The sequence below is a fragment of the Gopherus flavomarginatus genome, chromosome 2 (genome assembly GCF_025201925.1).
Source record: "Gopherus flavomarginatus isolate rGopFla2 chromosome 2, rGopFla2.mat.asm, whole genome shotgun sequence".
NCBI classification, from domain to species: Eukaryota; Metazoa; Chordata; order Testudines; family Testudinidae; genus Gopherus; species Gopherus flavomarginatus.
The window spans coordinates 121719600-121744710 of NC_066618.1; the positions used below are offsets into that span (position 1 = coordinate 121719600).

General features: G+C 42.5%; 1 protein-coding gene across 5 annotated transcripts in view; it reads left to right on the forward strand.

Moving 5' to 3' along the window:
* ELP2 (elongator acetyltransferase complex subunit 2) overlaps positions 1-25111 on the forward strand; it is a 128881-nt gene that overhangs the window by 102273 nt on the left and 1497 nt on the right. For 3 of the 5 annotated variants that reach the window (XM_050938166.1, XM_050938167.1, XM_050938170.1), the window contains 6 exons: positions 8901-8973; positions 9522-9714; positions 18725-18846; positions 19587-19729; positions 20021-20134; positions 22528-22671. In XM_050938166.1, coding sequence (XP_050794123.1) covers positions 8901-8973; positions 9522-9714; positions 18725-18846; positions 19587-19729; positions 20021-20134; positions 22528-22671 — 789 coding nt within the window. Of the gene's footprint in view, positions 1-8900; positions 8974-9521; positions 9715-18724; positions 18847-19586; positions 19730-20020; positions 20135-22527; positions 22830-25111 lie in introns of those variants that run through there. The other 2 variants (XM_050938168.1, XM_050938169.1) reach the window with 1 other exon arrangement.

Here is a 25111-nt window from a genome sequence, read left to right on the forward strand (position 1 = left end):
CAATTGCTTAAAAGAATATTGAATAAACAGCCTTATTCAAAAAGAATACAAATCAAAGCACTCCAGCACTTATATTCATGCAAATACCAAAGAAAAGAAACCATATAACTTACTATCTGATCTCTTTGTCCTTACACTTAGAAACAGAAGACTAGAAAGTAGAAACTACTTCTCCAAAGCTCAGAGAAAGCAGGCAGGCAGACAAAAGACTCAGACCCTAAATTCCCTCCACCCAAAGTTGAAAAAATCCGGTTTCCTGATTGGTCCTCTGGTCAGGTGCTTCAGGTGAAAGAGACATTAACCCTTAGCTATCTGTTTATGACACCCTCACATTTACTGCATCTCGTTTGCCCTCTACAAACATTTGCAACATTCCCTTACCATTGGAACTTATAATACCTTAGGGGTGGTGGGATATATGGACTTGATTCTAAATATCTGATACCTTAATGAAGAGTCCTTCCCTTAAATGTAATCAGTGCAGCTGTTGATGGTTTGTTTTGTCCTCCTCTCTTACTAATTAGTAAAACTAAGTTTTTGTCACAGATATTTTTAGAAAAGTCATGGACAGGTCACAGGCAATAATGAAAAATACACAGAAGCCAGTGACCTATCCTTCACTTTTAGTAAAAGTACCCATGACAAAATGGGTATCCTGTGGGGAGGTGGGGCCTGGGAGCTCCAGGTTCACCTCCCGCTGTGGCTGGGAGCTGCTGGGGTCCCCCTGGCTGCCTGTGGCAGTGGGGAGTGGCACAGGTCCCCCATGCTGGCCGAGGCATGGGGATTCCCCCTGCCGCCCGCGGCTGAGAGTGGCGGATCCCTCTTTGCCACCCATGGTGGCCAGGAGCAGCAGGGCAGATGCGGGGTTCCCCCCTGCCACTCCTGGTGGCCGGGAGCTGGAGGAGTACCCCACAGCTCCCTGCCTCCACAGACAGCAGGGGCCGGCACTGACTGAAGTCATGGAGGTCTTTGGAAGTTACGGATCTGTGATCTCTGTGACTAAATTGCAGCCTTACTAATTAGACATTTTCTTACTAACACTCTGTCTTCTCCTGTGCTTTTTGTTGTCTTCTTATCATAGAATCATAGACTTTAAGGTCAGAAGGGACCATTATGATCATCTAGTCTGACGTCCTGCACAACTCAGGCTACAGTATCTAACCCACCCACTCATGTTTCAAACCTGTGTCTGAGCCATTGAAGTCCTCAAATCATGGTTTAAAGACTTCAAGGTGCAGAAACTCTTCCAGAAAGTGACCTGTGTTCCACGCTGTAGAGGAAGGCAAAAAAAACCCAGGGCCTCTGCCAATCTGCCCTGGAAGAAAATTCCTTCCTGACCCCAGATATGGTGATCAGCTAAACCCTGAGCATGTGGGCAAGACTCAACAGCCAGATACGCAGGAAAGAATTCTCTGTAGTAACTCAGATTCCACCCCATCTAACATCCCATCACAAGCCATTGGGCATATTCACTGCTAATACTGAAAGACCAATCTCATTATACAATCCCCTCCATAAGTTTATCAAGCTTAGTCTTGAAGCCAGATATGTCGTTTGCCCCCGCTACTCCCTTTGGAAGGCTGTTCCAGAACTTCACTCCTCTCATGGTTAAAAACCTTCATCTAATTTCAAGTCTAAACTTCCCGATGGCCAGTTTATATCCATTTGTTCTTGTGTCCACATTGGTACTGAGCTTAAGTAATTCCTCTCCCTCCTTGGTATTTATTCTTCTGATACATTTATAGAGAGCAATCATATCTCCTTCAGCCTTCTTTTGGTTAGGCTAAACAAGCCAAGCTCTTTCAGTCTCCTTTCATAAGACAAGTTTTCTATTCCTCGGATCATCCTAGTAGCCCTTCTCTGTACCTGTTCCAGTTGAATTCATCCTTCTAAAACATGGGAGACCAGAACTGCACACAGTATTCCAGATGAGGTCTCACCTGTGCCTTGTATAACGGTACTAACACTTCCTTATCTCTACTGGAAATACCTCGCCTGATGCATCCCAAGATCTCATTAGCTTTTATGATGGCCATATCACATTGGCGTCTCATAGTCATCCTGTGATCAACCAATACTCCAAGGTCTTCTCCTCGGTTACTTCCAACTGATGCGTCCCCAGCTTATAACAATAATTTTTGTTATTAATCTCTAAATGCATGACCTTGCACTTTTCACTATTAAATTTTATCCTATTGCTATTACTCCAGTTTATGAGGTCATCCAGATCTTCCTGTATGATATCCCGGTCCTTCTCTGTATTGGCAATACCTCCCAGCTTTGTATCATCTGCAAACTTTATTAGCACATTCCCACTTTTTGTGCCAAGGTCAGTAATAAAAAGATTAAATAAGATTGGTCCCAAAACCAATCCCTGAGGAACTCCACTAGTAACCTCCCTCCAGCCTGACAGTTCACCTTTCAGTACGACTCGTTATAGTCTCCTCTTTAACCAGTTCCTTATCTACCTTTCAATTTTCATATTGATCCTCATCTTTTCCAATTTAACTAATGATTCCCCATGTGGAACCGTATCGAATTACCTTATCAGTCAGTTCCAGTGGTTTCCCATATTTTCCTTCCTTGGTTTCTGTCAAATACCTTGGTAGCTGGCAAGTTATTTTGACTTTCCTTAAAATTTTAGTTTTTACCAGTTTTTATGAGCCTGCTCTTTATTTTTACGTTCAACTAAAAGATCCCCATCTTGCAACCTTCTGGCTCCTCCTATATGCCCTATATTTTTTAAATTCAGTCAGCTACTTTCACAGGATGAATGTCACCTATTCTTATTTCCATGGCTAGTGATCATAAGATTGTGGCTCATTTCTTTTCTCAGCTTTGCTTTTTTGCCTATGTCATCTTCAGAGCCAGCTTCTACTCTTTCTTCTCTCTCTTCCCCCACCACCTCCTTGTATCTTACATTTCAGCCATTCATCCACTTTCTGTTTGGAACACTCTCTTTATGCTAACCAGCTTGCTCCTGCCCAGCTGGGCTTCATGATCATTTAAATAGCGACAAAGAGTCCTGTGGCACCTTATAGACTAACAGAAGTATTGGAGCATAAGCTTTCGTGGGTGAATACCCACTTTGTCAGACGCATGTGATCATTTAAGCCTCTCTTTCTCTCCAGGTGCAGCCAGGTAACATAATTGGCCTCTCAGGCCCACATTAACTCATTAAGGACCTCTGTGGAGTACACACCCCATCACATCCCACCCATTTCTAATGCTATCTATAGTAGATTGATTATGTTTGAATATATGCAAATGCATGCTCTTTGTGTTTTGCTGCCCTCCTTGGGTTTGGCTCCTTAATTGGGGAAAAAATAAATGGTGCTAAACATCACTCACTCATAGTGCAAAGTGAAATAATTAGTTGTGATGTAGTTAATAATGGTAATATTTGATCATTGGAGGCAAACTGGGAAGTTCATATCTCCAAGAGTTTGTCTCAACCTCACTGCAAACTCAGATTTGCAGAAAGAATAGCAAATATGAGAGGCAATCAGCTTGGCTTAACAGTGAAATCTTCGGTGAGCTTAAACACAAAGAGGAAGGTTACAAGAAGTGGAAACTTGGACAAATGACTAGAGAGGAGTATATAAAAATATTGCTCGAGCATGCAGGGGTGTAATCATGAAAGCCAAAGCACAACTGTAGTTGCAGCTAGTAAGGGATATGAAGGGTAATAAGAAGGGTTTCTGCAGGTATGTTAGCAACAAGAAGGTCAGGGAAAGTGTGGGACTCTTACTGAATGGGGGAGGCAACCTAGTGACCAATGATGTGGAAAAAGCTGAAGTACTCAATGCTTTTTTTGCCTTGGTCTTCACAGACAAGGTCAGCTCCCAGACTGCTGCACTGGGCAGCACAGTACGGGGAGGAGGTGAGCAGCCCTCAGTGATGAAATAACAGGTTAAGGACTATTTAGAAAAGCTGGATATGCACAGGTCCATGGGGCTGAATGCAATGCATCTGAGGGTGCTGAGGGAGTTCGCTTATGTGATTGCAGAGCCATTGGCCGTTATCTTTGAAAACTCGTGGCAATTGAGGGAGGTCCCAGATGATTGGAAAAAGGCAAATATAGTGCCCATCTTTTAAAAAGGGAAGAAGGAGAATCCAGGGAATTGCAGACTGGTCAGCCTCACCTCAGTCCCTGGAAAAATCATGAAGCAGGTCCTCACGGAATCCATTTTGAAGCACTTGGAGAAGAGACAGGTGATCAGGAACAGTCAACATAGATTCACCAAAGGCAAATCAGGCCTCAACAACCTGATTGCCTTCTATGATGAGATAACTGGCTCTGTGGATATGGGGAAAGCAATGGACGTGATATACGTTGACTTTAGCAAAGCTTTTGATACGGTCTCCCACGGTATACTTGCCAACAAGTTAAAGAAGTATGGATTGAAAGACGAACTGTAAGGTGGATAGAAAGCTAGCTAGATTTTCAGGCTCAGCGTGTAGTGATCAATGGCTTGATGTATAGTTCGCAGACGGTATCAAGTGGAGTACCCCAGGGGTTTGTCCTGGGGCTGTTTTTGTTCAACATCTTCATTAATTATATGGATGATGGGATGGATTGCACCCTTAGCAAGTTCATAGGTGACACTAAGCTGGGGGGAAAGGTAGGTCCAGAGTGATGTAGACAAATTGGAGGATTGGGCCAAAAGAAATCTGGTGTGGTTCAACAAGGACAAGTGCAAAGTCCTGCACTTAGGATGGAAGAATCTCATGCACTGCTACAGGCTAAGTGGCAGTTCTGCAGAAAAAGACCTGGAGATTACAGTGGACGAGAAGCTGGATATGAGTCAACAATGTGCTTTTGTTGCCAAGAAGACTAATGGCATATTGGGCTACATTAGTAGAAGCATTGCCAGCAAATCGAGGGAACTGATTATTCCCCTCTATTTAGTACTGGTGAGGCCACATCTGGAGTATTATGTCCAGTTTTGATCCCCCACTACAGAAGGAATGTGGACAAATAGGAGAGTGTTCAGCGGAGGGCAATGAAAATGATCAGAGGGCTGGGGCACATGACTTACAAGGAGAGGCTGAGGGAACTGGGCTTATTTAGTCTGCAGAAGAGAAGAGTGAGAGGGGATTTGATAGCAGCCTTCAACTACTTGAAGGAGGTGCCAAAGAGGATGGAGCTAGGCTGTTCTCAGTGGTGGCGGATGACAGAACAAGGAGCAATGGTCTCAAGTTGCAGTGGAGAAGTTCTAGGTTGGATATTAGGAAAAACTTTTTCACTAGGAGGGTGGTGAAACACTGGAATGGGTTACCTAGGGAGGCGGTGGAATCTCCTTCCTTAGAAGTTTTTAAGGTCAGGCTTGACAAAGCCCTGGCTGGGATGATTTAGTTGGGAATTGGTCTTGCTTTGAGCAGGGGGTTGGACTAGATGACCTCCTGAGGTCCCTTCCAACCCTGATATTCTATGATTCTATGTTACACTCGGTTCAAATTTACAGGATTTTATTTACAACCATGACAGTTAGATGCTTGCTTTAAAATAAAGCTTAGATTTTGGAGCACAAGATGACATCTTGGAGAGATGCTAGAATGCGATACTTGAGTACACCCACCCCCATCTCCCACCACTATCAATTGAATCCCTCCAGCTAAGAGTCGGTAGAGCAGGGTTTCTCTCGCTTTTCAAAACCAAGAACTGCATCAACAACTTCCCAGACAGTTAGTGGCTGCACCTGCTTGCCATATATATTTGCCAACTTAATCATGCCTTATGGTCATTTTTAAAAAATTAACCTGTTTTATTTCAGTGGCAGTTTTGTCATAATACCTACTTTAAAGTCAAGTATTTTATAAGAAATGCTATTGAAAGAGCCCAGTGCTCAAAATTTGGACAGCTTTAGGGAAACAATCACCAATTTGCCAGGAAAAGTGCTAAAATAAAATAATTGTTTTTCTTCAAAGGAGAAGAATGCAAAACATGTTGTTAAACATCTAAGTTTCCAGAATAGCAGGGGATTTGGGGATATCTCATATTTGAATGGAATATAGTCATATTAATGCTAGGAACATAAGAACAGCCATACTGGGTCAGACCAAAGGTCCTTTTAGCCCATTATCCTGTCTACCGACAGTGGACAATGCCAGGTGCCCCAGAGGGAGTGAACGTAACCTAATGATCAAATGATCTCTCTCCTGCCATCCATCTCCACCCTCTGACAAAGAGAGTCGGGGGACAGCATTCCTTACCCATCCTGTCTAATAGCCATTAATGGACTTAACCACCATGAATTTATCCAGTTCTCTTTTAAATGCTGTTGTAGTTCTAGTCTTCACAGCCTCCTCAGGTAAAGAGTTTCACAAGTTGACTGTGCACTGTGTGAAGAACTTCCTTTTATTTGTTTTAAACCTGCTGCCTATTAATTTCATTTGATGACCCCTAGTTCTTGTATTATGGGAATAAGTAAATAACTTTTCCTTATCTACTTTCTCCACATCACTCATGATTTTATATACCTCTATCATACCCCCACTTAGTCTCCTCTTTTCCAAGCTGAGAAGTCCTTGCCTCTTTATTCTCTCCTCATATGGGACCTGTTCCAAACCTCTAATCATGTTAGTTGCCCTTCTCTGAACCTTTTCTAGTGCCAGTATATTATTTTTGAGATGAGGAGACCACATCTGTACACAGTATTCAAGATGTAGGCATACCATAGATTTATATAAGGGCAATAACATATTCTCCTTCTTATTCTCTGTCCCCTTTTTAATTATTCCTAACATGCTGTTTGCTTTTTTGACCGCCTCTGCACACTGCATGGACATCTTCAGAGAACTATCCATGATGACTCCAAGATCCCTTTCCTGACTCACTGTAGCTAAATTAGTCCCCATCATATTGTATGTATAGTTGGGGTTATTCTTTCCAATGTGCATTACTTTACATTTATCCACATTAAATTTCATTTGCCATTTTGTTGCCCAATCACTTAGATTTGTGAGATCTTTTTGAAGTTCTTCACAGTCTGCTTTGGTCTTCACTATCTTGAGCAGTTTAGTATCATCTGGAAGACAAGGGTTACATTTTGGAACTGTGCATGCTACACTTTATATGCCCTTTCTGTAGAAGGCAACATTCCCAGCTTTTTCTCTTTTTAATTCGTATTTTTGTCAAATGAGGCTTCATCTTTAACAAACATTTTGTTGACCATCTGAATTTTGCTTTGAGGAAAACAGCTGCTGCTAATTAGGCAGCTTATGCTTACATCCTCACTGAGGCCTCTTATCACTAGTATTATACAAATAATAAAATATATCCTTTAGAAAGAAAGGATTAAAATATGTGCGCTAACAAGATTATCAGTAATAAAGAAATGTGGATGAGAGCAGAATCCTAAGAACGAAGAATGTAGCCCATATATAACAGAATAGAGGAAAACACTTATAAAGCCGTGGCTTGTAAAAGAACATGAGAGTCATGATGTATAATCAGCTGAGAACATGAGCTCCCAGTGCAACACTGTGGTCAAAAGTGCTAATGTAATGCTTGTATGTGTAAACCAGGGGATATTGAGAAGGAGTGGAGAGGATATTTTTACTTCTGTAGTTTGCGCTGGCGAGACTGTCCACAATTCAAGAAGGATACTGAAGAACTGAGCAGGGGAGTTACTTCAGTGGGAGGAGCATCTCAGTGTGTACACATCCACTGTTCTGTCGAAAAAAGTGTGTAGTGTAGAAAGGCCTTGTACTAAGTTCTTTCGAGTTCTATTTTGCCCTTAAATTGGGATATCATCCTCTCTTTCTGGGGGAAAAACAGTGCTTTGCTTTTCAACCAGCGGAGAACAATTGAACAGAGAACAAGGTCTTTGACAAAGCAACAGCTGCTGGGTTGAAGATCCTGTTCTTTGTGAATTGATTCAGCCTGCTCAAGAGCTTGGGGGCGGAGGCTCTCTACTCCAACATCAATCTTGTACAGGAAGATTTTCAGCAAAGCACTGATTACTTTCATGAAGAAAAAAACCCTTCATAAAAGTGCCCTTTCATGAAAGTGAAGTCCCAAGAAAATCAGACAGCTTAACAAAGATCCTGTTCTTCATATTGCAGCTCCCTTCCGAAATCTTAAAAAACCAACTAACTCCCCCACATCTGGGAAATTAATACATAACACCGCTATGTTGTATGTCACTTCAGGTTAGTCTGTGCATAACATACCTAACAGAAAACAGACTAAGTTAAGGCATCCAGTAGTGTTTACCCTCTAGTCTTCTACCCAGAATCTCGCTCACACTTTGCTCCTAGCACAACAGTGATACACCTCAGACAATATACTATGTTGTGGCTGTGCTTCAGAGTGGATGCTAGCCTTCAAGCACCCTGTTCCCCAGATGTGAGTTAATGTGATTTTCTAGAACTGGTCAAAAAAGGTATTGGGGAAAGACTGGCTGATTTGTGTTGATGTGCATGTATTGTGTTGAGCGAGTTCATATGTTAATATATAATTGTGTACCTCTCCCACCCATGAAAAAAAAACACCATGTGTATCATTTTTCATTTTTAGATTGTAAACTCTTTGGGTCAGGGACTTTGTCTTTATGTGTTTGTACAACACTTAGCACAATGGGCCCCTGATTCTGATTGGGTCCTCCAGCCATTATTGTAATATAGATATTTAACAACAGTAAAGTAAATGGCAAACTCATTTTTATTCTGTTCGTGAAGGGTTTGAATTGCCTTTTAAATACTGCTTCCTTTATTGATTTGATCTAGAGGTCTGAGGGAAAAATGAAGGACATTAGATACTCATATTGTTGTTTTTGAGATTGCCTCATAATTTACATCTCAGTGGTGTTTTTTTAAAAAAAATCCTATATAACTCTTGAAATGTATCACCGAGATTCTGTAATCTGTATAACAAATTTTATTTTCTGTTTCAGATATGGACATGGCTATGAAATATTTTCTGTTGCTTGTAACAATTCAAAAACTATAGTTGCCTCAGCATGTAAGGTAAGAAAAGAGAGATTTTAACACCATTTATTGAAAAGGGTTTTATGATATCAGATTGACAAGGATTGTGGTCTAAAAAGTTAGAGCACGGGATTTGGAGACAGGATTTTAAGTTGTCATCTACATTCTGCTACTTGACTCCCAGTGACTTGGGGAAAGCCACTTAACTTTTCTGTGCCACAGTTTGTCCATCCATAAAACAGGTATATTTTGCCTTATGGACATGTGCAAATGAATGTACAAAAATTAGTAATAATAAATGATTTTTGGTTTTTTTGGTGTTGAGCAAGTTAAGAAGAAAGTGAATTGTCAGAATTCATAGATATACTGTTGTCAGCTTCCAGAGAATAGTAGAAAGTTTAAGCGGGAAACATCCTTACTATCATAGTAACATCTGAGTGAAAATAAAACTTGGAACTTCCTAGAGGAAAATTCAATCTAACTCAGTTGCAAGTATTTAAAAAATCATGCTAATATTTTAAGGTGTTGTAATTTTATGTTTTGTTTCCTTTCCTTCATTTTCAGTGGTTTTGTCCCTGTCCTTACAGGCTTCCAAAAAAGAACACGCAGCAATTATTTTGTGGAGCACCACTTCTTGGAAGCAGCTGCAAAGCTTGTCTTTTCACAATCTGACCGTTACTCAGATGGCATTTTCTCCTGATGACAAATTCTTATTAGCAGTTTCCAGAGATAGGAATTGGTCACTGTGGAAAAATCAGGATAAAAAACCATTGCAATCAGGTAAGCTACATCGCATTGGTGTGTCTATTCAAAAAGAGGTATTGAAACTAGTAAACAAGTTTAGCTTTTAAAACAATTTTAACAATAAGTTAGTAAGATTCGATTATATCTCACTATAACATCTTGCTTTACTTTTATTTTTTCACTCTTTAGGAAATAGAGAATTGTTCACATGGTTCTTTTTAAATACTGTACATTTATTGTCGTATGGACCAGCCACAAAGTAGATTAAAATGTAGAAAGCCAGGCATAAACATATTAATAAAATAAATACATGTGTTGAAATAATAATATATGTATATAGGATGTGCTATCTCTGGGTTTTATCAAGTAATTTGATTTAGTTTCACTAAATCAGAGCTATAAAAATACTAGTTACAGGAAACCTATGATGTGTGGTCTGAACTGTAAAACTATAATCCATTAAGTAAGTTGTTTGTTTGTTGTGGTCTGTCACTCCTTTGCAGGCTAAAGGACACTATTAGACTGATGTCCAGCTCAGAGTCTGTTGGCCTAGTGTAGTAGGGCTGTATATCTGTTGAGTATTTTTGATAAGATTAGCCACCTCCCACCTCTCTGGTGCTTTCTATGCACTCTACAGCAGTGGTTCTCAACCAGGGGTACGTGTTCCGCTGGGCATACACAGAGGTTTTCCGGGGGTACTTCAGTTCATCTAGATATTTGCCTAGTTTTACAACAGGCTACATAGAAAGCACTAGTGAAGACAGTGCAAACTAAAATTTCATATAGACAATGGCTTGTTTATACTGCTCTGTATTCTGTACACTAAAATGTAAGTACAATATTTCTGTTCCCATTGATTTATTTTATAATTATATGGTAAAAATGAGGAAGTAAGCTATTTTTCAGTAATAGTGTACTGTGACACTTTTGTATTTTTATTCTGGTTTTAAGTGAAGTGAAACTTGGCGGTACGCAGACAAATGAGACTCCTGAAAGGGGTACAGTAGTCTTGAAAGGTTGAGAGCCACTGCTCTATAGGGTACGCTGACTTTACAAACATGGCTCTGTCAGAGGAGAATTTGATAAGAAGAGATTCATGTGACTTTCAGCCTTGGAAAATCCTGCAAGATCCAACTCCTAGTGGAGTGTGTTTTACTCAAACGTCATATACATATCCTGAAAGCGGTTGTAGTTATACCAGCTGTTGATTTGAACATAATTGCTAGGTGGTTGGTGTGTAATGTTACTAAGCTCTACAGTATTTTCATAGAGTCAGGTCCTGATCAGGTATGTGTCTGATAGACCTGCCTGGGAGATATTGGTGACATTGATCAACTCCTTTGTTAGAGGATAATTTGATAAGAAGAGATTCTCTTGACTTTCAGCCTTGGAAAATCAAGTCCATCATGACTGGGTGATTGTTGTTTCTTACCTGAGAGGTCCATCCCAGAACATAACACGTTGTCCAGTTTAGTTTTAAAAAGCACTAAAAAATATGCTGCATTGCAAGTTGTTGGGTTGGATGACCTAGGGTTAGACTCCTACGCAGATACAAAATTTATATCTGCGGTTGCGGATATCCACGGATATAAAGTGGATATCCGCAGAGCTGCAGGGCTCTATCAGGAACCACAGTGGCAAAAGTAGCAGCATGTCGGGCCGCTGCTTACAGGAGCCAGCACCCAGCTTGGGCAGCTCCTCCAGTGTGGTTATATCGCCCCCAGTCCTACCCACTGGGGTGGGCACTAGACTCACAGGCAGCTGTCCTTGGTGCAAGCATGTGCAAGCAGCTCATGCTCCTGGACAGGAGACACAGAGTCATGGCCCGACATACTGCTGCTTTCACTGCTGCGGTTCCTGGTAGAGCCCTGCAGTTCCACGGATATCCACTTTATATCCGCAGATATAAATTTTGTATCTGCGCAGGACTCTACATAGGGGTTTTCTACATCTATAATTTTCATGAGGCAAATTTGGTAGCATAATTATACTTTGTATTTACAAATTTTAATAAGTATGCTACAAGTAAATGAAGTATACAGTGCATTTCAAGGGACGGTACTGAGCCCTATGTTTAAAAACTAAGACCGTGTCTCCAGTACAGAGTTAAGTCGACTTAAGTTATGTCGACGATCATAAGTCGCTTGTGTCTGCAGAGTATGTCACCAGTTGTTGCTCTTGCATAGACAGGCAGTGTTTTGCATCACAGGTAGCTATCCCACTGTGCAACTCGCCACCCTCTGTCACCTTCTGTTGCTGGGAGCTCTGGGAATGGATCGTGGTGCATCACGGGGACGTGTTCGCTGTCCCATGATGCAGTTCTTTCTGTCCCATCATTCTATGGGCTTCCTACTTCATTTCATGCCATTTTTCAACAATCCTTGTAAACTGTGCACCTGCCATCTCTGCCTGACAACATGGCTCTTGAGCTACTGACCAGTCTGGTGATGAGCGTTATGAACACAATGCAGCTGGTCCTGCAGTTATTTCATGAGCTGCAAAACAGAGAGTGAATTGGTGATGCATGCCCTGCTGGCCTCCATGGACACAAATAATTCAAGATTTCTGCTGCCATGGTAGACCATTGGTACTGAGCTCAGGAAACAAGCTCTGAATGGTGGGATCACATCGTGATGCATGTATGGGATGACGAGCAGTGGCTGCAGAACTTTCGGGTGCACAAATCCACCGTCCTGAAACAGTGTGTGGAGCTTGCACCAGCACTACGGTGCAAGGAAACCAGAATGAGAGCTGCCCTCATTATGGAAAAGCAAGTGGCAGTCACTGTGTGGAAGATGGCAACTCCATTTGCTACTGGTCAGTCGCAAATCAGTTTTGAATGGGAAAGTCCACCGTGGGGGTGGCAGTGATGCAAGTGTGCAGGGTCATTAATGCTATGAAGGACTATAACTCTCAGTAATGTGCAGGAAATAATTGATGGCTTCGAGGCAATGGGATTCCCTAACTGCAGTGGGGCGATAGATGGACTACATCTGAATTTTGGCCCCCTGACCATCTTGCAACAGAGTACATCAACCGAAAGGGCTACTTCTCCATGATCTTGCAGGCGCTAGTGACTCACCAGGGCAGTTTCACTGACATCAGTGCAGCATGGTCAGGGAAGGTGCATCATGCACACATCTTTCAGAACACTGGACTCTATAGAAAGCTGCACGCTGGGATTTTCTTTCCAGACCAGAAGATTCCATTGAGGAATGTGGAAATGCCCATAGTGATCCTTGGAAACCCCACCTTACCCCTTGCTCCTGTGGCTCATGAGCAGCAAGGAGCGCTTCAACAACAGGCTCAGCAGGCATCGAATGATTGTTGAATGTGCCTTTGGTCAATTAAAAGGATGCTGGCCGGTTAGGCCTCAGTGAGAAAAATATTCCGATGGTCATTGTGGCCTGCTGTATTCTGCATGTTTGTGACGCGAAGGGTGAAAAGTTTCCCAGGGTGGACAACTGGGGCTGATCGTCTGGCTCCTGATTTTGAACAGCCAGAAACAAGGGCAATTAGAGGGGTGCAGTGGAAGGCTGTTTGAATCAGAGAGGCTTTAAAGGAGCATTTTGACAATGAGTCCCAGTAATGTGTCTTTATGTAATGCAGAGGTCGGCAACCTTTCAGAAGTGGTGTGCCGAGTCTTCATTTATTCACTCTAATTTAAGGTTTCGCGTGCCAGTAATACATTTTAACATTTTTAGAAGGTCTCTTTCTATAAGTCTATAATATATAACTAAATTATTGTTGTATGTAAAGTAAATAAGCTTTTTAAAATGTTTAAGAAGCTTCATTTAAAATTAAATTAAAATGCAGAGCCCCCTGGACCGGTGGCCAGGACCCAGGCAGTGTGAGTGCCACTGAAAATCAGCTAACGTGCCGCCTTCGGCACCCGTGCCATAAGTTGCCTACCTCGATGTAATGCATTCGGCCAGGCAATGTTTTCTTGTCCCCTTGAATTGTCCCTCTATGCTTGCTTCCTGAACATTAATTGTACTAAGCAAATATTCCCACCTGTAGCCACTGCGTTTCAATGTTAGCGCTGACTGATGTGTGTATGTCACAAGTAAAGAGTCATTTCAAAAATTCAAGTTTAATAACAGGACAAAACACAAATTTTTGGTCAAACATGGGACATGACAATGAGAAACAGTCTCAAGGTTAGTTCTCTCACAGCTGTGTGTAACTCTAGCTTTCATTGGGAAACAAGTCCCAAGGCATTGAGTGCACAGGGTATTGCGAGGGACCGAGAACACATGAGGAATGTGGTAGGGGAGTTTAGGGAGGGCATGGACCGAAGTTCTGTAGTGGTTACAGGGGAAATTGTGCACAGACCTGCTCATAGTGCATGGTAATGAGGGACTTCATCATCTCTGTCTGGCCCTCCGAGAGCTTTATCATCCACTTCTGCCTCTGTGTCCTTTCCAGCTATCCAGCCTCAGTCTTTCGTTAATTGACTCCCTCCATGCTCTTGTTTGCCATGTGCTACATCTGTTGACTGCAGCACTTTGCAAAACATCTCTTTACTCCTCCTGGTCCTCCACCTTATCTGAAGGAGGTGCTCTGCTGTTGTAGAGGAGTGGGTCCTCAAGGGCACATCTGCAGAAGCCAAAGAAACAATGAACAGAAACAGTATTGTGTGTGTGCTTACAGCTGTGAATCATAAAAGTTGCACACACCTCTTTTTCACTGTCCCTTGGCTAGCACGCACATCGGCATGAGTCCCAAATATGATGAGTTTGCAGGGAGGAGGATGACAAGGGGGAATGGGCAAGAATTGATGAAGGGTGGTGTGATGGGTCCCCCCCCCCGGGGTGCCACCTAGAAGTAGAATACCACTTAGCCTTCTGACCCACCAGCCTGGGCTCCCTCTCACGCTGTACTGCTGTGATGAGCTGCAGACCTGCTCTTGGTCCTACACCTCCACTAGCATTCACATTGGCAGAGACACACCCAGCTGCAGTTACATGCAGGCTCTCTGACCAGTCACTGCATGAACCAACAATAGAGAGGCTACAGCCAAAATAACCTCCAGCTTCCCAGTCTAGGACCCCAGAGCTATACCGTCCTGCCTTGGTTAAAACCCTGAACAGTATGAATTTATTATCCAGTTCGCCTCCCTCTCAATGTGAAAAGGAAATGCAGCAGCCTTTGCCCCTTGAGCTAAGATTTCCAAGCACTTCTTCAAACTCACTGGTTTAAATAAAGCAAAAACAAATTTATTAACTGCAAAAGATAGATTTAAAGTGATAAACAGATCAAAGCAGATTACCTAGTAAATAAACAAAAACGCAAACTAAGCTTAATTTACTAGAAAGATAGGATTTGAATTAACAATCTTTCACCCTGATTGATGGTACAAGCAGGCTAGCAGATTCTCAAGGTACAAGGTGCACCTGCTTTATAGCTTGGAATCCCCAGGTTTTTCAGACACAGGCTAGAAATCCCTTTATCCTGGGTCCAGCACTTCCCCCAGTTTAGTTTTTGTTCCTCAGGTGTTTCCAGGAGTCCTCTTGTGTGGGGAGTGAAGAACACCAGATGATGTCACTCCCTGCCTTATATAGCTTTAGCATATGGCGGGAACCCTTTGTTCCCAAACTCAGTTTGTTGAAAAACATTGAGATCCCATGATGGAGTCCAGAGTCATGTAGCCTGCTCACATGTTCTTGCATACCTTGCTGAGTCATGGCAGCCATTACTTACAGCTTGTCTGGAATATTCACAGGGAGGTTAAGTTCTTCCAGGGTCCATTGTCTTTGCTGATGGGCCATCAGCACTGTCTGGCTTCTTCATTGTTGTTCTAACTTTAGATACAAAAATGATACATGCATATAAAATAGCATAATCATATTCAGTAAATCATAACTTTTCCAATGACACCTCACTACCCATCTTGTACAAAATGCATCATAATTATGACATAATCATATCATGATACTATCACTGTGAAAAATGTGGGGTGCAGTGTCACAGGTGGTTTGCAAAGGGGATCACTACAAACAGCTAGGGAGACAATTCTGAATATTGGTACCTTTTTCCATAGCCTAGGGTAATCAAATCCAATATTTCACTCCTGAGGGTAACCCAGGATGCAAGATGCATCTCCTGTATGTGTGTTGCTTCAGACCAACTCTGTATGCTGCTCGCCTGTGTGCCGCTCTGGTCCCTGCAGAAATAATTGCCAGATGGCACAGCAAAGTTTCCTACAGCCAGGGGAGAAACAGGGCAGCTCTGCCAAGGAACCTTCAGCAGAGGATTGCAGAATACATGCAGGGAAGTTTCTAGAGATCTCTACGGAGGGTTCCCAGGACATCCCTATGTACATTAACAAACTTTTCCGCCGTGGCCCCACTGCATATAGGGACAGGCTCTATTGTTAATTTCTGTCCCTTCTCCCTCCTCTACGATATAACAAAGTACATGACAGCTCAATCTCCTCTCACCATGCAGTATCAAAGCAAAATGAGCGCTTATCGGAGCTCCCCTCTCCTGCATGCCAGAGCCAGAGTGCTGGGCCTGGTTAGACCTCTCCAGAGTGGAAAAGAGGTCCTGATTCACCGCACCACTGGACAGCCCTGCTGTGTGCTTCACATCATCCTTCAGCTCCACTTCCCCATCCACCACTTCATCATTGGGGTTGAGTCCACTGGCTGCTGCCTCTAGTTCCCCCAAAGTATCCACAGGCACTTGGAAGAGGAGGTGGGATTGCTGCCGAGGATGGCATGCAGCTCCTTATAGAAGCAGCATGTTTTCGGTGCTTCACTAGAGCAATGATTGGCATCCGTGGCCTTCTGGCATGCTTGCTTCAGCTCCTTGATCTTAGAGCAGCACTGCTGCATGTCCCTCTTATGCCCCTTCTCCTGCATGCACTGCAATCAACCGTCAGTATCAAAGTCCATGTTGCTGGAGCAAAGCTGCGACTGCACGGCCTCCTCTCCCCATAGACTCAATAGATCCAACAGCTCTGGTGTGCTTCACGCAGGAAAGCGTCTGCTGTGGAAGGCTGGCATGGTCAGCTGGGAAGATGCTTTGTGAACTGTGCATGCCAAGCAAATGGGAAGAGGAATTTCAAATGTCCTGGGCCTTTAAATGTGGGAGGGGAGCATACCTGTGTACCTTCAGGGCAGCAGAGTTCAAACTGCTGACCAGCGGTCATGATGGGCATTGGGAGAACCTCCTGGAGGCCAGTTAGGGCAACATAGTGATGCACATTGTCTATGCTGATGCTGCGTCACTCTAACTGGGTCTCAAAAAGCTCATGCTTGTCAAGGTGGTTTTATTATGTTGGTGTAGCAGGGGAGTTACATTGGTGGGAGGAGTATTTTAGTGTGCGTATCTCGACTGTTTTGTAGACAAAAGTTGACTTTTGTCGACTAAACTATATAGTGTAGACATGGCCTAAAGCAATACTATTAGGTTAAAAATCACATTTAAAAACAAACTTTCTTACCTGATAGTACATTAGATTATTAAAACTTAAATTTCCATTGGGTTTGTCAGATATGAAAATTGGCCGTGTTGATTCTTCTAAATAAGTTAAATATCCCCAGATTTTGATGTTTGATATTATCTCCCATAAATAATCTGCTAAGAGGAAACTCCAGTGGTTGGTGGACTGGTTGTTTTTTGTTTTGTTTTTGGGAGGGGGCGGGGTTAGGATTTTTTTAAACATTGCAAAGAGATTTTGGGGGATACAAAAATGTAAATGCAAATGGCAAATTAATTAAATAAGTAAAAATGTCAACATTTTGTGGCTGTGGAAGGCTCTGAGCTTATTCCACAGAGACTCCCATTTTCCTGTGAAACAGGCAGGAAGCTTTGTTAACAGAAATCGAGTCTTTTCCACTGATTTCAGTCAGAAAAGCAGTCAACTTTGAATGTTGTTTTCAGTTGAGTTTCAGCATCTATTTTAAAGTTTTTATGAAAGGAAGGAAAAAATGTTTTGGTGTTTTACTTTGTAGATGAGGTCTTAGATATGAACGAGAAGAAAATCTGCTGTACTTCCCACTTTCCCAAGATTTTTTGCTCATTAACTTCTGAAAGGATGTGTTACTGATGTTTAAGTATGCCAGTCCAATCTAGCACTAATCTTGCTAGCTTGTTTACAGTGCTCTCACTGGAGAAACTTCTTTTGTTTATGTTTGTGTTACTTTAATAAAGCAGTAGGAATAAGATTGGCACATTTAGTTTAAACTCCAAATAGCGCACACTGTTCCAAGTTAAGGATCAGGAGTACTCTGTGGGAGGTGGAAGGAAGAGATTCTCTTTTCATGTACAATTCCAGAACCCATCTGCCAACGAAGTACACATCACCAAATCAGTTTAAAGTAAAACTACATTTACTGCCATCCCAATAAATTTAAAGGCCTATTAAAATTTAAGATTACTGCTTTTTCCATTGCAGTAAATGAGAAAGCTTTTCTGTTGTTAACAGTTAAACTTAAAACAAAAAATTGCTACCCAAGACTGCATGATTCTGGAAATTTGCAATATCACAGGAGTTTTTTGTAGTAAAGAATGAAGAACTGTTATTGGGTCAGTGACTTCTGCCCTCACGATGATACAGTGAAAGTTACATTGGTAATACTTTTCAAAGTCACTAAAATGTATTTATTAAGATACTATCAAAAATAAACAGAATGTCATAGAATTAGACCAAGTAGAATATGAAAGAGTATTCTTATAGGCATGGATACATTTTCAGAGTGAGAGATATGCATGCAGAAGATAAAACTATTTTTGCTATCATCTGGTGTCACAGCTAACAGTATTATATTGTAATTAGGCTGACTAGTTATATTGGTCATTGTTCATATATAATAAATATGAAAGGAATATGGCTTGATCCTTCCTACAAAGTGCTGACTATCCCAGCTCCCACTAAAGTCACTTGGAGCTGAGGGTGGGATTGTACAGGATTATTTCTGTAGCTTTGGTCCCCCACTCCCTTTACTGCTTTCAAAGCAAAATAAGAGCAGGTGTTTTTTTTTTTTTTTACAAAAGATAATCACAAGGATTTTTCTTCTGTTTACTTGTTTTATTCCAGAACCTGTTTTCAGCCTCTTTGCATACACAGACAAAAACACAGCTGTGCATAGCCGGATCATTTGGTCTTGTGATTGGACCCCAGACAGCAAATATTTCATTACCGGAAGTCGGGACAAAAAGGTAACTATACCTCTACCCCGATATAACGCCACCCAATATAACATGAATTCGGATATATTGCAGTAAAGCAGCGCTCCAGGGGGACGGGGCTGCGCGCTCCAGCGGATCAAATCAAGTTGGATATAATGTGGTTTCACCTGTAACACGGTAAGATTTTTTTGGCTCCCAAGGACAGCGTTATATCGAGGTAGAGGTGTAATACAAAAGGAACTAACGAAAAGAACAGCATAAAGTAAGCATTGATTTGAAATAAACGTATTTGGATTTAGCAACTGTATCATATGTATGAATAGTGACATGGAAGTCATTGGGGCTACTTGGGTGCATAAAACTAAGCACGTACATAAGCATGTGCAAGATTATGGCCAGTGATTTGCTTTTTTTTTTATTGTATATAGCAACAAAAGGAGAACATGCTGTGTGTCATTTTGTGCATGTGTTTTTTAATCAAGGAGTCTGTAACTTGATTCATTCTGCACTTACAAGTGGACGTATATTTACTGGATATTGGTGCCAACATCTTTAATAATACCACTCTAAACTCTGTTTTTAAGAAAGATTTGAATTCCTATAAATAGAAGCTGTTGTTTATTTCGGGGGGGGGGGGGGGGGAGAGAGTTTTGCTCTGCCTACCTCCACACCACAATGCAAAATTACTGCTATTCCTGATGTGTTCTTAGTTCCTAAGCACAGGTACATAAAAGATAAAAGGGAACAATTGATTCTCTTATTTCTAATAGGTCATTATCTGGGGTGACTGTGGCTCAGCTGGAGCTACTGAAAACAGTGGGCTAGGTGCAATCAAGCCTTGTTCTTCAATGCTGGATGCTGGGGATTCTGTCACTGCAGTCAGTATCAGCCACGTGCTTGCTCTTGATGAAAGGTATTGTTACCTCTGCATTCTGTAATTCGTTTGGTGGTGGCTTTTTCTTTTTACCTGAAATTGATATTTGTTTTCCACTTTAGTCAGTGGAAGCCTTTTCTAGGTCTGTTGCTTGCTCTCTTTTAACATTATATTTTTGTTTTCACTTACATGTTCTTTTGATGATGATAAAATATTGATTTGAAGAGCAGGTTTCAACATAAAATGTGCATGATTTGGGTAGTGATCATCTTTTTTGAAAATTATTGATTCAAGCTTTTTAGAAATAACATAATTGTTCTTTCTCAACAGCTACATCATTGCAGTAGGGTTAGAGTGTGGGAAGATTAACTTGTACACATGGAAGCAGAGTGAGCAGAGACCAGTGTTGACTGATTGGACCAAATGTGTCGAGACTGACAACAGGTATCTTTTTGGTTGAAAGGTCTCATGAGCAGTTCTCCAGACCTATCCTGTCTTACAAGTGTGGCAAGATACCTTCTCAGTCTCACCAGCCTCAGCTGTTTTTAGCCTTGGTGAGATGGACTTGAGTAAAACAGTCCTTCTAGGATGCATGGGGCAGTCTGTTCCTTCTCTCAGTCAGTCTTTTGGGCTTGTTTTTCTTCCCTTATGGGAGAGAATGCAGCCTCCCCTCCTGGTGAGGCTCGCTGTCTTGCTGCTCCTAGCCTACTAGCAGCTTGACTCCTTCTCTCTCTCCTCCCACCCCCTTCTCCCAACAGGGGAGGGTTTAAAAAGGTCTCAGGCAGCCCTTAGTTGGAATTAGCTGATCCTAACTGACCTCAAGTAGCTCCCTCTCAGCTGATTCTAATTGATTCTCTGGTAACCCCTTCTCAGCAGAACCTGATTAACCTGTCGTTACGCCACCTCAGTTGATAGGGAGGAAGGCTTTTTAATCTTCTGGGACTGTTTTCCCCCCACCCCTACCCTCCACCCCACAGCTGTCTGTCCTGAGTTTATCACACAAGTCATATGCAAGGAAGGAACTTTCTTTTGAGATCTGGACAGTACTGGAATTCTGAATTAAATTTATTCTGATACACCTTTTATTTTTCTTTCTGTTTTTATGGTGTATGAAAAGCTCTTGAAGTTTTTTCAGAAAAAGACAATATTCAACCCCTGTAACCCCAAGAAATCCTCCAGCAAAACCTGGGAAAGACCAGCATCAGCATTCCTGATATTTCCAAGGAAGCTTTTTAAAGACAAAAATATTATTTCAGGCTGCCATTAAATATCTGAGAAAGGCAAAAAAGGGCATAAACCCAGTTTTTAAGAACTCCTTTGATGTCACCTCTAAGGGTAGAATAGGATTGAAGCTTTTAAAAATGTTTTTAAAAAATCACTGTTAAAATGTGGAGAGGAGTAGGAAATGAGAGGACGTGGTGATTCCTAGCTCTGTATTCACTGGGAGTTGGTGCAGTGCTATGGCCGTTCCAGAAAGGCTCCAGATAGGGTATGACTTTCTAATAGTTGTTCCCAAGTCATAATGATACTTCAGCACCAATTCTTAAGTTCATTTAATTTGGCCCAAGTAACTTTTTAGTTTAAATTCAACATCCTAATCATCACTGTTACTCAGGAAGCGTTGTAGCTAGAACAAGCAGTTTTATATGGCACCTTCCATACAGAAAGCAAACCCAAAAGGATTAGCACATAAGGTATACAGACTGGTACTGTAATGACGTGGTGGGCACATACAACAATCATTATAAAGCTGGTCAGGAACATTTCATTGAACCAAAACATTTCACAGACACATCCATTTCCACAAAACTGTTGTTCTGAGAGTTCCTGTAACTGGGTGGGTAGAGGATTGGCCTGGGATGTCAGAGACCCAGGTTAAAGCACCTTGCTCTGCCTGATTTGGAGTGATTTGGGATGAAAAACTATTGTGAATCTGGCAGAGCAGGGACTTGAACCTAGGTCTTCCACAGCCCAGGCTGATATCCTGACCATCTGCTTGGAGAGAGAAAGATACTCACAGACACATCAGTTTTGTGTGAAAATGTTTCAAAAGGTTTGGTTTTCATTCCAATATGGAATGGAAAATTTTGAAACCACAAAAGTGGCAGTGAAAACATCCTCCTGCCACCTCTAAGTCATTATGCTCCTAAGCACTAGCTTATGCATTGCATTCTGTTTTAAGAAGTAAGAAAAAAAATTACTCAATATACTGGAATTATACCCTACTCTTTATTTTGGGGGCCTGGACATGATCATCAGTCAGAAACCTTAGACTGATATCTTCAGTAAATAACAGCAGTATTTTAGAGTACACTACAGGAAGGGAAGCTACAGTGTTGCTCTGATTTTGTAACTAGAAATTATAGATGAACTCCAATCAGAGCCATGCACTAGAATCACCCTCCACCACCACCATACATTGAGGAAATTGGGATTCACATTTGGATCTGCAGATGAACATTGTGACTTTGGCTCATGAATACTTAGTCAGTTTGAAAGATACATCAAACAATGTTCTAGCATTTAGTCAGCAGTGTCATTTCTGAGCAAGTGAGATGCTTAACCTGAAACTAATGTGGTGAAACTTGAAATTGATAGCAGTTTTAATTATTGACAAGTGAGAGGATAAAATGTCATTAGTGTTAATAACCCTAGAAATTCTGGAGTGTTTAATACCTTCAGGTCATGACAAATCAATTTTTCTCAGCTGGTAGCACTGAAAGGGAGTGCACTAATTAGATAGATGATGATATTTAAACTCAGAAGTCCAGCTGAGTTTGACATTTTGAAGTTGGTGTATGTATTCTTTTTTTCAATGTCTTCCATCTTCATTGCAGCCAAAGTCACACTCTTGCTGTCAAACGGCTATGCTGGAGAAATCGGGTGGGCAGAGCTGGACATAATGACCAAGACAACAGTGAATGGTTGCAGCTTGCAAGTTGTGGAGCTGATCACTGTGTAAAGATACTAAATGTTAACAGGTGTGCTCTTTAGATAAGGCAGCAGACCCAGCTGAGCCAAATGAATCTGTATTTAGTTTGTTTAACCATTTAATTTTTAAACTCCATTTTCTGTTGTGAAAACAGGAATGTCTGACAAGTGTATGATCTAATTTATTAAAGTATCTTGAATAATAGCACCTTGTAGTATCTTGAAGTGTAAATTATTATCATATCCAGCAGTATTAGGAAGTTTCAAATACACTGGGTGTTCCAGCTAGTAAATATTTTGGAGTGTGTGAAATAGATGGGGGTTTCCACTTTTATATAGAAATGGTGGCAAGGAGACAATGTTTCTCCACTCTGCATGGAGATGGATGAGCAGAGAAATCGATACTTCTGTCATCCAGTTGAGAGGGAAGGAACTATTTGTGTTTGGGATTCAAATGAAGTATCAAAACATCTCAAACTTATTACAGTAACTCCCCATTTATCGTTGTAGTTATGTTCCTGAAAAATGCCACTTTAAGCAAAACAATATTAAGCAAATCCAATTTCCCTATAAGAATTAGTGTAAATAGTGGAGGTTAGGTTCCAGGGAAATATATATATACACACACACAGTATAAGTTTTAAACAAACAATTTAATACTGTACACAGCAGTGATTATTGTGAAGCTTGGTTGAGGTGGTGAAGTTTCCCAGGGAATGCCTTACTATTAAATGATGAACGAGCACTCAGCTGAGCCCTCAAGGGTTAACACCAGGGTCTCAAACTCAATTTACCTTAAGGCCAGTGCCAGCCCTCACATCCTCCCAGTGGGCCAATAATGTCACTCATGCTGCCCAGAACCCATCGCCCCAAACTCCAACCCCCATCCGCCTAAGGCCCTGGGATGGAGTTTGGGTGCTGGGTGCAGGCTCTGGGCTGGGACAGTGGTAGGGTTGAAGGCTGTGGGAGGGAGTTTGGGGGTGGGAGGAGGTATATGGGGAAGGGGTGGGGTGCAGGCTCTGGGAGGGAGTTGGAGGGCCCACTTACCTGGAGCTCCAAGGCCGAGCAGGCTGGGGCCTCCGTGTGCTGCTGCCCCCAGGCACTGCACCTGCAGCTTATCATTGGCCGCAGGGGCGGTCGGGGCAGGGGCAGCATGCAGAGGCACAGCCCTGCCCTGTCCCAGGGCCGCAGGGAGGAGCCAGCAGACACGTGGAGCGAGCAAGCAGAAGCCATTGTAAATGGCCCAGGGGCCACACCAAGGGACAGACCTGGCCACAAAATGGCTGGAGCCCCGCGGGCCACATTGGGGAGGTTCTCAGGCCACAGATGGCCCCCAGGCCGGAATTTGAGACCCCTGGGTTAACACGTTGTTAATGTAGCCTCACACGTTACAAGGCATAGGCACCAACTTCCCCACCTTCCCATGGGTGCCTGACCTCCTCCAGCCCCACCTCCACTCCACCCCTTCCCTGCCCCCATTCCAACCACTTTCTCACAGTCCCCACCCCAGCTCCAATATTCCAACTCCTTCCCCAAATTCCCACCCTGGCCCTGCCTCTTCCCCGCCTCCTCCCCTGAGCATGCCGTATTGCTGCTCCTCCCCCTCCCTCCCGGAGCGTGCTAACGCTGCCAAACAGCTGTTTGGCGGCAGCCAGGCAGGAAGCGCTGGGAGGTAGGAAGAGGAGCGGGGATGTGGCACGCTCAGGGGGGAGGAGGGGGGGAGAGGAGCTTGGCTGCCGGTGTGTGCAGAGCACCCACCCACTAATTTTAAGTCGTGGGTGATCCAGCCCCGGAGCACCCATGGAGTTGGCACCTATGCTACAAGGCAGCACAAATGGAGGGAGGAGACCCAATAGATGCATGGCAATGGCTGCAAACATTTCCTGCGGAAACTGAATCTGATGATGAACCCACACTATCCCACTGAGGTGCACCACTTTCCAAAGTGTGTGTGTGTGTGTGTGATGCTCATTGCCCCTTTAAGTACACAGACCCCACTTTAAGTACATTGCCTTTTTAAGTAGATCAGCAAGTTGAATCTGCAGCCGCTGCCAGCAAGCTCCCTCCATCCTGAGCCCTGTTGTGTCCGTCCCCTCTTCCCCGCTCTGTGGAGATGGGGTACAGGAGCAGGAGGAGGGGGGCAGGCTGACATCAGCCCCCTTCCCCCCCTGCACAGCTTTAAAATAATAGTTATGCCTGGGACTTCAACTCCTCTATCCATTCAATAACAGCCAGGAAATACTTTTCCCACTGGTCACTATTTTTGAAGTGTATTATACAGCATATAGTATTTCATATTTCAATTAGGTGAAATAAGTACACGGTGCAGCTAATAAAACCAGTACAAGACACCACCCTTATTAAGCAATTTCCTCTCTTAAGAGACTACTCCTAATCCAAATTTACAATTTTGCTTTTCCTTTATTATAAGACTACCTCAGTTAATTGTTTGTGCAGCTGTGTAAGGTCACAATCCTGCAAATGCTTACA